Source organism: Tursiops truncatus, chromosome 12, assembly GCF_011762595.2.
Source record: "Tursiops truncatus isolate mTurTru1 chromosome 12, mTurTru1.mat.Y, whole genome shotgun sequence".
Taxonomy (NCBI): domain Eukaryota; kingdom Metazoa; phylum Chordata; class Mammalia; order Artiodactyla; family Delphinidae; genus Tursiops; species Tursiops truncatus.
In genome coordinates, this window is record NC_047045.1 from 23,187,686 (window position 1) to 23,201,260 (window position 13,575).

A 13,575-nucleotide genomic window follows, 5' to 3' on the forward strand; every position below is an offset into this window, starting at 1 on the left:
TAATAAGGACCTGCTGTATAAAAAATAAATAAAATTCAAACAAAAACAAACTAACAACAAAAAAAGAAGAAAAGTAAATATAAACTGCTTCTCTAGCAAGCTTGGGTGCTGGGAAAGAATCAAGGCATAGCTGATATGAATAGGTTACTCGGTTTACCCTGAAAAAACCAAATGTTTTTCAAGGTTCAATGAGGTTAAAATATTTGAGAGCTTAAAGGCTTCTGAGATGTGGAAGACTTCCATGTATGAAAGACATAGAAAAAAAACAGGATAAGTGCTATTAAGTTAAAACAGATAATGAAACAATTCTCTCCGTCCACAATTCATTCATTCAACAATGTTTACTAAAATGTTACTATCACATAGGCATTGTGCTAGATGCCAGGGAATTCAACAATGTATACCTGGTCCAGCCCTCACAGTACTTAGTCACCAAGGATGCCCAGTGACGTATAAAATGGACAGTGAAAAAAAACAAATGAATATCAACTCAAAAATATAAGAGAAAAAAACATGGAACTGTTATATTTTCCCTACTTATCTCCAAACACAAAAATAAATTCCAGATGGGATACAAGTATTAAATGTAAAAACTAAACTATAGAAGTATTAAAGTAAAATGTAAAAACATATTTTATATCTTGAAGTAGAAGGTGGCTTTTGAAGCCCATTAATGCCAGAAATTATAATTGGAAAAAACTTACAGATTTTACTCAACAAAACTGAATGGCAAAAGTCGAGATGTCCAGAAGACAACAACAACAAAAGTTACAAATTAGAGATAAATAAACATTTGTGAATAATCATTAAATAGGTAGAAACCACTTAGGGACAAGAAGAAAAAGTAAGCCAATGACAAAACCTTGAAAAATAGCACAGGGGAAAAAAAGTCTACAGATTGGGGCTTCCCTGGTGGCGCAGCGGTTGAGAGTCCGCTTGCCGATGCAGCGGACACGGGTTCGTGCCCCGGTCCAGGAAGATCCCACATGCCACGGAGCGGCTGCGCCCGTCAGCCATGGCCGCTGGGCCTGCACGTCCGGAGCCTGTGCTCCGCAACGGGAGAGGCCACAACAGTGAGAGGCCCGCGTACTGCAAAAAAAAAAAAAAAAAAAAAAGTCTACAGGTGAAAATGAGAAATGGCCAAAGAGAAAGAGGGGGAAAACCATTAAGGGCAATGTCACTGAAACCAAAGCAGGACAGTTTCAAGAAGAGAATTGCTGACAATGCTAAATACACATACACGTAGCACTATTTAAATAAATAAATTTAATGGTGGGATATACCATGCTCAGTGATTAGAAAACTCAAAATTTATAAAGACAACAATTCTCCCCAAATTAATTCATCCATAGATCACTGAGTAAAATGAAATCCTATAAATATACATATATGTGTATGCATATGTATAGGAAATGCATGTGTATGTGGCTATAGAAGTATGGAGAAAAAATACAGAAGGGCACACATGAGGAAGTTCATATAGGTTACTGGAGGTCTGTAGGAGAACATGAGGGTGGAGGGTGGAGCTTAAAGGGAGAGGCAAAAAAGAAAAAGGAAAAGGAAAAAGACTCTTCTAAGAAAGCATGACTGATTTTTATCTAATATATACATTTATGTAAATGTATAGCGGTATGTACATGCATATGTATAAACAATATTTTAAATTAAAATTTTAAAGTAGTAGGTACTTGTCAGAGTTTGGAAGAGGTATTAAGGAGGCTATTTTTACTCTATATACTTGTGAATTGTTTGTAATTCAAAAATTAAAAATGTAGTCATCTCTAGCACATGCAAATAAAAAATCAGATTTAAAAATTGTGGACTTCTGCCTCATTAACAGAAGCAATAATTTACTAAGCTCTATCCTCTCTTAAAGAGTTTAGGTCCTTTCCCATAATTATTCCTTTAAAATTGTCTGGCCATTATTCTTTATTTAAAGAAAGAACTCCTTTATTAGCACTTAAAAAAAAGCTAGAGGTTCTATTTTCTGTAGAAACCCCAAGGTGAAAAAGCTAGCTCATTTTATCAACTTATTCTCTGTTTAGAAATCCTAAACTATTTAATGCTTCTTTTTGCCACTCTCGCTTTAAAACTAGTAAATTATAATTTTTAAATAGCAAGAAAAGGAACACCGAAAAACAGAAATACATGAAACAGAAATACAATCATGCATATGAGCATGCAAGAGCAAGATCCTTTAGACAAGCTTTCCTATGTTTCCTAAAAAAACCTGTTTTTTACTATTAAATAACTACAGGTCCAAGAAATATTCTTGAATTTTCTTTTATTATCAAATACTAATTTAGCCTCTCCTGTGTAAAAAGTCAGTGCTCCTTTCCTGAATTTTATTTTAAATATTATCTTTGTATCCCCACAGGGATTTCCTATATTTCTTATAAACAAGAGATACCATGTATTTACAACTTACCTTAGGAGTGGATAAAAAATTAATGACTGGGCTCAAAGAACCTTCAAGTTGGACCATGTGTGGCTAATTAGTGGAAATACTGCTGGTTGCAGATGTAAAAGCTCTCACCCACTGGCTGTGGGGACCAATGCGGAATAAGCGCAGTAACTTTGATCAATGGAGTCTAACCTAGTCCTCCCCTGAGGTCAAGGTGTCCCTTGGTGCTTTTTAATTCTCTTGTCATATTTTTTTCTAATTGGCACGAAGCTGGAGACCCTCCTAGTATATCATATTTGGAAATGAAAGGTGAAACAAATGAGAATTTTCCTTTTTTGTTTGTGGATGATAATGGTGATTTGACTTTGGGTGCATTTCTTTCAGTCAATTGATTGCTCTGGGAATTGATGTCACAGATCAATGGGTCATGTCCAATTTCATCAACAGCTGCCTGGGTTGAGTCTGGCCTCACCAAATGGGAACAAATAATAAGTGACAGTCAAACCCAAAGTGCTCTTGCAAATCATGCCAGGCTGAAAGGAGAAATAGCTCAAAAAGAAATTAAGCATTTTTAGACCACCAAGAGGGGGCTGTGCCTGGTCTGTAGGTTATGTGTTCTAGCAATATTCTATTAGGCTGAAACAGGCAGCTCAGGAAAATTTTCTTTTCCAGTAGAGAATGTGAGAACCTTAGAAACCTATATCAAATTTTCGTAAAGTGTTTTAATTCCGAGAGGTCAAATGATTTGCCCAACGCAGAGACCAGATCTCCTAACTCCCAGCCTTGTAGCATCTTACATTAGTCACATGTCAAGTACGCAATCTAACTGCCACCTTAGAGGAGTTGACAGCAAGGGTGTCCCTAGAACACAGCTCCAAGGCACATTTCTAAACCTGCTCTTTTCCATATAAAATACAGAAAGTGCATAAAGTTATTGACACTTCATAAGTATCATCTGCCTATTCTATTTTCATATATTTAATTTTAAAAAATGGATGATAATGAAAGGTAGACAGGTAAAGAGGTTAAATTTCCACTACCCCAGCACACTAGCCTCAAATACAAACTGACTGTCAGAATTAACTAGAGGTGAAAACACACGATGTATTAATATGTGTATCTGTGTAGTATAGGGTACATTGTCCAAGAAAGCCCTTGACATTTAATCCTAAAAGTCAGCTGCAAAGTAATTAATACCTTTAATGCATTTTACCAGAGCCAAAACATTAAAATCATACATTTAGGGCTTCCCTGGTGGCGCAGTGGTTGGGAGTCTGCCTGCCGTTGCAGGGGACACGGGTTCGTGCCCCGGTCTGGGAGGATCCCACGTGCCGCGGAGCGGCTGGGCCCGTGAGCCGTGGCCGCTGGGCCTGCGCGTCCGGAGCCTGTGCTCCGCGGCGGGAGAGGCCACAACAGTGAGTGGCCCGCGTACCGCCAAAAAAAAAAATCATACATTTATGAAAAGAACAACTCAGAAGCGTACATGGAATAACCCCTAATATTAGTTGCCTCAAGGAAAGGTAACCCAGTGACTGGAGAAGAGGTGAGATGGATACTTTTATATGGTTCACTGAACAGTGAATGTATTACCTATTCAAGAAAATAAATGTGTAAACTAGAATATAAACAATAAATGGAACCATATATCTGATTTTTTAAAGTCTTCAGCAGGTGAATCAATCTTATCACTTCACTCTTGAAGACTTTTAGCAAGTAGGTGAATATCTTTAAGACAGAGGCACACAGTGGGCAACTCTCCATAACCTCACAGTAATAATTGGAAGTTATTGATGAGGTAAGTAATATTAGCACTACACAGCTGTGGGAAAGACACCCACTGCCTCCTTTCAACCGGCCCGAAGGCTGAGCAAATATCTGCACACTAAAGGCTGAGAACCACTCCATAGACAAGTTTTTTTTTTTTTTTTAAGTTCCTACTTTAACTCTCACCGAAAGTTATGCTGAATCTATGGAGTCACTAGGAGACCCAAAACACACTCAGAGAAACAGAAGGGAACAGAAAGCCTAGAGAGAATAAATGTCTCAGGACAGAGAAAGATGCACACAGGGTGAGAGCTTCACTAGCCACTGCCTTTAAGGCTCGTCAATGGTGCCCGTATTCACCATGCCACCTTGTTCACACCTAGTGATATAAACTCCTATGGGCAGAAGTGGAAACCAAACACTTCGTGACTTGCTTTATTGCAGTATTTGCCTTATTGCAGTGGTCTGGAACCAAACCTGCAGTATCGCTGAGGTCAGCCTGTACACACTTTACCAAGGTATCTGATCACTCACCCCTAGTTCTTGAAATATTCCCTGCACTTGTTTTTTGAGTATTCTCTCCAAAAATGTTTACACTGCGGATCTTTGAGTGATGAATATTAATGTTTTTTATTAAACCCTCACATTTGAATAACAATTTAAATGGATATAAAATTTTAGGTCCAGTACCTTAAAAATACTGTTTCCTCACAGCCAGCATTGCTCTTCTGAAGAGTAAGGTCAATGATTCTTGTTCCTTTATACAAGGATTGACTGTTTAAAAACCTTTAGATTTTTCTCGTTATCCTTGATACTCCTAATTTCAGTATGTGTCTAGATGTGGGTACTTTCTTCTTTCCTGTTTGGCACTCTATGGCCCTCTCAATCTTCAAATTTTTTCTTCTTCTGACCTCATTTGTTACTTGAATGTTGGCACATCCTACTTCTGTCCCTCATCCCACTTACATCTGCATTTATTTTCTATTTATCCTTTTTTTTGCTGCCTTCTGGAAGAGTTTCTCAATCCAACTTTTCAACTCACTAATTCATGCATCAGCTGTATCCACTCCATTTTCATTCCATTTTATTACATTTATTTTAAATATTATATTTTTAATATTTCTACGTGGTTAGTTCTGATTCTTGTACCACACTGCCAAAATCTTCTCTTTTTCCTTTTAACGTTTATTGGCTTTATCTTAGATTGTTATGGTCTTATGTAATCCTGTTTATTTTCTTTTAAACCAGTGGTATCTCTTAGCTGCTACTTTGTTTTGGCTTGGGAACTCATTCACCTGGTGGTAAGGGTTCTGAGTGATAGAATGCACTGGGGAAGGGCTGAGGGCCAGCCCTCTAGGCAGCCTCAGCACTACAAAACCACAGTTCATTATTTCAGTTCCTTATCTACCAAGTAATCCTTCAGGTCAGGGCTTCTCCTGCAGATACTGGACACTGTGGGAGAAATGGCAATTTCCTCAAGTAACTTCATAGAGTCCAAAGCCTAGATTGTAACCCATCAGTACCACCAGTCTGAAGGGGGGAGGGATGAATAAATAATGCATAGCTAGTTAATCCTTACCTGTTTTTCCCAGATCTTCACCCCAAAGGAGTTTTTGTGCTGCCCTGATTTTGTCTGTGAGGACACCTGCAGCACTGTTCGCTGTACCATTACCTGCTGTGAGAAAGCAGGCAAAGGCAACTGGTTTTCTCCAATTAATCTGCTCCAACACATTCAGCCAGCCACGCATTCAGTCAGCCACACCCTTACCAAGAACCACTTCAAAAGAGCCCCCATGTCCTCTGGGAGTTTTACCTTTTTTTTTTGTTTCAATTGTTATCTAAGCACGTTAAAAGAACATTCTAATCAAAATATAACAGAACTTTACATGGTTTTATTTATACATTACTGGTAAAGAAAGCAAACTTTATATAAAAAGTTTTATACAAATAGAAAAGTCCTTGGCTAGGTACAGCCATTTATGTGTGTGTATACACCCAAACATACACACACAAACACAAAGTATTTTACATCATTATAATTATACATATTTACAGATACACTATTTAAATTATTTTACAATTTACCAAATTGAGGACAGGCAATTAGAAAAGCAAATAAAAATGGATGAAACGAACTAAATAATGGTTAAGCTTAAAATTCTACAAAACTATTTTAAAAAATCTAGAAAGAAAGTCATTTCTTTGAAATATCAAAACTAAGGTTTCAATACTGTTTTGTTGTTGCTTTTATCTTAATAACAAGTTCTAACCTGTTTAAAAATAAATATCATGACCAATAACAGATAAGCAAATCAGACTGATGTCAGGAACAAGGTGAACATGCTGGCTTGAGATTAAGAGTCAGCAAGTTATGACAAATGCAGATTATTATCTGGTAATCAAATGTCATAAAACTGCCCTCTCCTTCCCCATTAAAAACATGAAGAATTCCAAGCTTCTGTGTAGTTTGCAATATCAATTAAGACTCCAAGGAATTCAGCAACTTATCTGTAATGTAAGAAAATGCTAAAGTTATGATTCTATTTTTCTGATATGACCATCTCATAAAGTGTTGTTCTTTTAAATGAGTTCTCTTAGATAATAAATATTGGTGGTTAAAGAACTAGCTTTTTATAGACTCAGTTTGGTAACTTTATCCTTACACTCTGATTTTGATAAGAATGTAATGAGACTATAGTACCTGAAGGAAAAAAAAATCAGTTAAGAAACAAAGTAGGGATTGGGATTGACATATATACACTAATATGTATAAAACAGATAATAAGAACCTCCTGTATAAAAAATAAATAAATAAAATAAAATTTTAAAAAAAACAAACTAGGAATGAAATAACTCACTATTTGTGCTATCATGCAAGCAAATAAAATCTCAAGTACCAAATCCATTAAAAGATTGTAGATTTGTAATGGAATTTGGAAATTTCAAACTAATAAGTGTCATTTCCAGATACAAGTTAGTTCGTTCATGAAGGGAACATTATCTTCAACAAGAGAATGGAAGTCATATTTTAAGATAACGTTCAAATAAAACAAAAAAAACCTCAGTTTAATTTTCTAAAGGCAGTGAAAAATTTACAGCATAGTGAATCTGAAAAAAAAACAGGCCATTTTGCATCAAACTATTTTTTAAAGGTTCTTTAGAATAAGCTTTTTCTTCAAATTCCTCATTATGCAATCTTACATTCTGAATTATATAAACAGAATTTTAATGTCAGAGTACACTACTAAATATCTTTTGAAGATTTCATTAACAAACTAGTTACTTTGAGAGGATACTGAAATTAACAGATTATCTAAAGACAGTAATTTACACTGGGTTTAGAAACAGATTTTTATAACTCAAAAGTATTCAGAACCCTTCACAATGAGATCAATGTCCAAATATGGTTCTTCTTCAGAGTTAGTTTTATTTAAAGTTGGGCATTCTGGATTCAAATAATTATGACTACAAATCAACTGAAAAATAGTGATATGTTAAATATCTTTACAATCTTCCTTACATAAAAGTCCAAAATATTTAAGCAATTGGCTCAGGTCTTATAGGAAATACCTGATAAACATTATTGCCTTAATAAACCCGTGTAAGAATGGCTTAAAGAAACATGTCTGTGAACATTATTAATAATGTAACATGGTAAATCATGTCACCTCTTCAGATGACAATGGACTTCACGTTTATAAATGTATGTTTTGTATTTTAGCACTCCTAATTAAAAATGTAAACTATGTTAAATTACGACTGCACAGATTTCACTGGCTATGAAATATAATGCTATTCAAGAATGTTTTCTTGCCTTTTTTTTCTTTTTTTGGCTGAGCCATGCGGCACACAAGATCTTAGTTCCCCGACCAGGGACAGAACCCAGGCCCCTGGCAGTGGAAACACAGAGTCCTAACCGCTGGGCCACCAGGGAATTCCCTCAAGAATGTTTTGTTTTTCTTCATCGATAAAAATTTATTATCAATCATCAAATGGATTTCCCGCCACTTTAGACTCATCAACACTCAGAAGGCTAAGGAGAGATGCTGATCTGCACTGCAGCAGGTCTCACTGACCACGTCCCTGTGGATGAGGTGCCTCAGAAGCCTGCACGAGCAACCATTCTCCAACCTGTGACTGAAACAGGAACTCATCTGGATGTCTCTCACCCACCACTCACATCTTCAATGACTAACAGGCCATTAACTGCACAGGTACAGTGTCAAACATTTACTTTACTAGCCTACCGTGTGTAACCATTAACTACCTGCATTTTGACTTTTCAAAGAGCTTCATTAGCTGCTGGAATCTTTCTGAGACCTGAAAAATTTTAAATGAGGGTTAATTATAAACATCTCAATATATATTTTTTTATCTTTGATGAATATTTTCACAAACCATCTAAAGACAGAGTAAGTTACCCTTAATTATAAAGGTAAAGTAATAGTTAGAAAAACAAAATATCTTCATAATAAAGGCAATTGCTAGTTTAACTTTTCAATATCAAACTTTCTTAAACAGGCAAATATCATTACAAAATTGCTCAAGATCAAATAAGTAAATGGCAAAACAACAGAATAAAGAATTCGGATTGTTTCAGACTTCTTCCACGATCACCAAGTTTTTAACAGTCTTTTTTTTTTTTTTTTTTTTTTTTTTTGGCTGCACCACGCAGCTTCAGGGATCTTAGTTCCCTGACCAGGGACTGAACCCGTGCTCTCGGCAGTGAAAGCATGGAGTCCTAACTACTGGAACACTGGGGAATTCTCCAAAGAGCCATACTTTTAAAGAAGTTGGCTAACAAATAGCTATATATTTTAAACACATTAAAAATCAAACCTAAATATTTAGAGTAGTAACATCTGTGAAACTATAGAGATGTAAAACTGGGGTAGTTACCTGATACGGATTTTTATTCAACTTGGCAGCTAACTGAGAAAATGTTTTCAACGACGGCCCTTTTTTCTGACACTCCAATAAAATTTCCCGGTCATCATTTCTGAAGGGGGAAAAATGTTATTTAGCTTTTGTAGGTTCAAACAGAAAGGTAACAAAAATTCCATTGCCTTACTATCTACCAATAAGAGTTGACATTTTTATTAAAACCCATAAAAAAAGAACAAGTGTGTATACTAAAATACGGACAACGGTTATCTCTGAGAGATAAGATTATGGATGATTTTAATCTTTGACTTCATACGTATTTCCCAAATTTTCTAAAACAAATACTAATGTATGTTTCTAATGACAAAATAAAAGATTTTTTAAAATTCTACTTGTAGTGTGTATAGTACTTTAAAAATTAGGGCCCAAACGTGATCACAGACCTGATAAGTGAGAAGAACCAAAAAGTAACACAGAAGCCAGACCTTCTAATCCCCAGACCTCTGCTTCTTCTACACGGTCTGAACCAATGTGCGTTATTATAGTCTCTGAGATTTTACCATCTGCAGGTTGCCCGAAATGAAGGCATAGAGGACTGAGGTCTTAAACAAAATTGATCACCAATTTCAACAAAATTCATTCTCTCTCATTATGCACTCTAGCCGGTCTAGAGATCATGCACCTCTGGTTCAATGGTTCCCAACTGTGGTCACCTTGACATCCGAAATGGGGTCTTTAAATCTGCATTTCTTAAAAATCTCACAAAGAAGTCAAAAGTACAACCTGTTTTTGAAGCTTCTAATTTCGGGGGGAAAACTCAAATTACAAACACCCACACTTTTTGTCCTATTCACTACCTGTCATTCCTCCTTTCTAAAATGTGCGTATACACACACATTACAAACGAAAGAATTTTTCTTTTTCATTGAAAAGTGAAGTTAAAAACATAATGAAAAGTTCTGTCCACGGTGCTAGTACACATCGCTGGTTAAGAGCCACTGCTCTAGACTGTTCTACAGTACAGCTGGGTTGTATCCTAGAACGTATCTTCTACCAACTTTGGCCACTTTTGAAGTAAGTCATCACTTTCCCTATTTTAAGATGGGACAAAACTATGATGACATGACAGAACAGATTGCTGGTATCTTAAAATTTCCTGGTGATTTAATAGTCTCATTAGATTCTTACCTTGTCCACGAAACTATAATTTCTCCCTTCTTTTTAATAACATTCTTTGCAGAAAGGCCTGTAAGAGAAGTGGCAGATGCTGCTGAGGCATCCTTAGTCCCTGGGCTTTCCTTTAATGACGAGGGATCTTTAGTTACTACAGGGGCCTTTTTCTTACTGGCTTTCTTTCGGTGAGCATCACCATTCTCACCAGAATCTTGGGTAATTTTCTTAGTCTTTTCCCTGCCGGTTAAGTCTGCTTCCTTCCTCTGTTTTTTCTGAGAAGGATTTAGATCAGAAAGATTTTTCCTCTTTTTGTGAGCATTATCCAAAGCCCCAGGCAACTCTGAACTACCAGAATTTGATGCCAGCTCTGATTTTAAATCAACCTTTTTCACTTCACCCGAACTGGGAAATGCCGAGGTTAAATCGATACAGGCTTCCTCAACAATGCATTCCAAAGGCCTGTTTGCCACTTGCACCTTTTCTTCCTTTGAGTTATCTTCATCTACACATATCACCTGACACCCCAAGTCTTCAACAGCCAAAGCAGGACAGTTACCTTCATTTTTACTGTCACTTGAAACATCTTGTGTCAAATCAATAAAAGCATCTACAGTATCAGGCTGCATATTGTCCAATACTGGAGCATTTTGATCCACACTGCTTCCAGAACATCCCAACTGCTCAATATTTAAAACTGTTACTTCTACGAATTCCCCCAACTTTTTGGTCTCGGTGACTGGATCTTTTGTGAGGTCTATATATGCGTTTGGAAGATGATCCTCGACAGAATGTGGAATTTCTTCCATTGGAGGCAATTCTTCAACGCTTTCAGGTACTTTTGGCTCCCATACTTGATGCAACTTGAAACATTCTTCAACTACTTCAGTACTATGAACCACTTTACCTGAAGCATCTTTAAGAAATTCATATATATCGGGAACCTCTGTTTGTATCGTACAGTCCTGTTCTTCATGAACTGATTTACTGCTATCAACATTTTTACTGGAAATTTTCAATTCCTCCACAGATTTAAAAACTCTGTACTGACATGAAATATATTTTTTCTCCACTGTTTCATCAGCTTCCTTTTCCACTCTTGGCAAAGATTCATCAGCCACCATATTCTGTTTATGACTAGGGGAGGTAGATGGTGCCGCACGGCGTATTTTCACAATGAAATGATCATTGGACTTTTCCATTATGACAGCGTGCATGGGTAGATTAGGGTGGTACTGAAAGCCTGGAGCAATAGACCGGCTTGTCCATGATGAAGAACAACTTGATTTACTGCTTGAATTATCAGACTCCAGGGCTAAATGAATGTCCTGTTCAGATGCATCCTCTTCCTCAAGTAAGGCATCTTCACTAAAATGGGCACTAATAACTTCTTCGGGCGTTGAATTAGACGAAACATCTGACTTTAAGAAACTGAGATGACCATCTGACTTCAGAGGTGATGGTACTGTTAAAGAGACTGCTAGATCTTCAAGAAGTATGGAGGAAACACAGGGCTTACTCTTTTCTGAACTACATACATTATCTTTACTTAAAGATATGTTAGTGGACACTTCAAACATACAACTTTCATCCAACACATCAGGATGAACTGGCAATGAAAGCCCTGAAGACAGAGACGGACCTTTCTCAGATGACAATAATGACCAATTATCATCACTAATCACCTTAGGACAGGGAGAAACCACCCCTGAAACGAGCTCTTCCGTTGTACAAACTGGTAGAGATTCACATTTAAGAGTCTCTAGCATCTGTTTCGCTGGTGTCTTTAACTCCCACTCACTTTTTTCGTTACAGTTAACACTGTTGTCCAAAAGATCAGAACCTTGCAACAAACTTTTAAATATTTCTCCCATCTGTGCATCACTCACTAAATTAAAAGTAAGGCTAGATGCTTGCTGCTCAGTAAGAATCTCAAAACTGCGTTCTGGCTTCAAAGCAGCGTGCTGGGATGCCTGTGAGTCCTCTATGGTACTGCCTTCCATTTTTCCTGCCTTCGGGCAGTTTGGTTCCAAGGACGCCTCTCCAAATTGAGGGTTCTTAATATTACCAAAGCAAGTGTTAGTACTTTTTTTAATGTTGTGCTTTACTCTGTTAATACTGGAATTATTTTGCTCTTGATGTTTTTCCTCCGATTTTTTACAACCTATTAAAGACTTAGAGTAACCAGAATCTTCTGATTTGGGGGGTTTCTCCTTCAACATTTCTTTGCTGGAGCTGCCTACATTCCCCTTCTGACAATTTGAATATTGTGCTTTCTCTTTATTTCTCTTTTCAAGTTTTCCTTCGTCACTGTCACTGCCAATGTTTATGGAGTCACAAAACTTTGCTAAGATTTTCTTAAGCGTTGTAAACAAGTGATCAAGTTGTTCATCTACAAATTTCCACAATTTTTTTTTCATATCTGGTAGCTGCTGTTCAAATAAACGATCCACGATGCCATTCTTTTTAACTTGCTTAAGTTTGGATTCTATAACATCACAGAGATTCTTCTGTAAAGTAGTCACTGACTTAGAGATTTTGGATAAGTCAAGGTGTTTAATTAGTGATGTAAAACTCAAAATTGCTGACTCAATAATTCTATGAAATTGTATTAATGAAAATTTTACCTTGAATTTCATATAATTTTTCCTTACATGTTTTCTTATCATTCGTAACATGTGCACAACCTCTCGGACAGAAGAGGGTGCAGCAATAATTGGCACTATTTTTTCCAGGCTGGAAGTGCCCACTAACCTATCTTTCTTCTCTGTTTTTGAAGATCTGCTAGATTCAGTTCGTCTTTTATTCCATTTGCTTTTGGTCTGATGGATTTTTATAGAAGATATCTTCCTACTGTCTTTATCCAAATGCACAGTGCTTTTCCTACTTCCTGGGTTAGTTCTTGTGTTCTGCACTTCAGCAGAAGCTCTTGGGTTGGTACTTTTGTCAAAACGTTTTTGTGGTTCAGATTTTTCACTGTCGCTTATAATTTCTCCTTCTTCTAATTCATCTGAAGATGAATTCTTGTGGGAGTCTGCTTCTGTAAATTTGTCAGATTTGCAAATTGGCTTTTGATTTTCCTTATTGAGATCAGACTGACTCTTGGAGGCAGAATGAGCTAAATTTGGTGGAAACACATCTGTGGAAGAAAAAAGCATATTATAGTCACATGACTACCGAGTCTTTGTCATTTAACATTTCCATACTAAATATAACAAAAAATTAAATGTTGAGGCAATTTATTATTTTAACAGCTTTTACACTATTTACACTATATTACCCTAACACGTACTCATGTCATGAGTCTCAGAAAGTGCTTGACAATAGTGATAGTATAGAGTTTGGTCATTTGG

At 36.6% G+C, this 13,575-nt stretch overlaps 1 protein-coding gene across 9 annotated transcripts in view; it reads right to left on the minus strand.

Annotated features, from left to right (window-relative positions):
• CASP8AP2 (caspase 8 associated protein 2) overlaps positions 1–13,575 on the minus strand; it is a 47,719-nt gene that overhangs the window by 1,242 nt on the left and 32,902 nt on the right. For 3 of the 9 annotated variants that reach the window (XR_002175220.3, XR_004529210.2, XR_004529211.2), the window contains exons 8-11: positions 10,241–13,361; positions 9,068–9,167; positions 8,436–8,488; positions 5,748–5,843 (exon numbers count right to left, since the gene is read on the minus strand). Coding sequence is in view for 3 of the 9 variants with exons in the window: in XM_019929437.3 (XP_019784996.2) it covers positions 6,673–6,676; positions 8,436–8,488; positions 9,068–9,167; positions 10,241–13,361 (3,278 nt within the window). In the remaining 6 variants the exon portion in view is untranslated. Of the gene's footprint in view, positions 1–5,747; positions 5,844–6,040; positions 8,489–9,067; positions 9,168–10,240; positions 13,362–13,575 lie in introns of those variants that run through there. The other 6 variants (XR_004529212.2, XR_012324745.1, XR_012324744.1 and 3 more) reach the window with 6 other exon arrangements.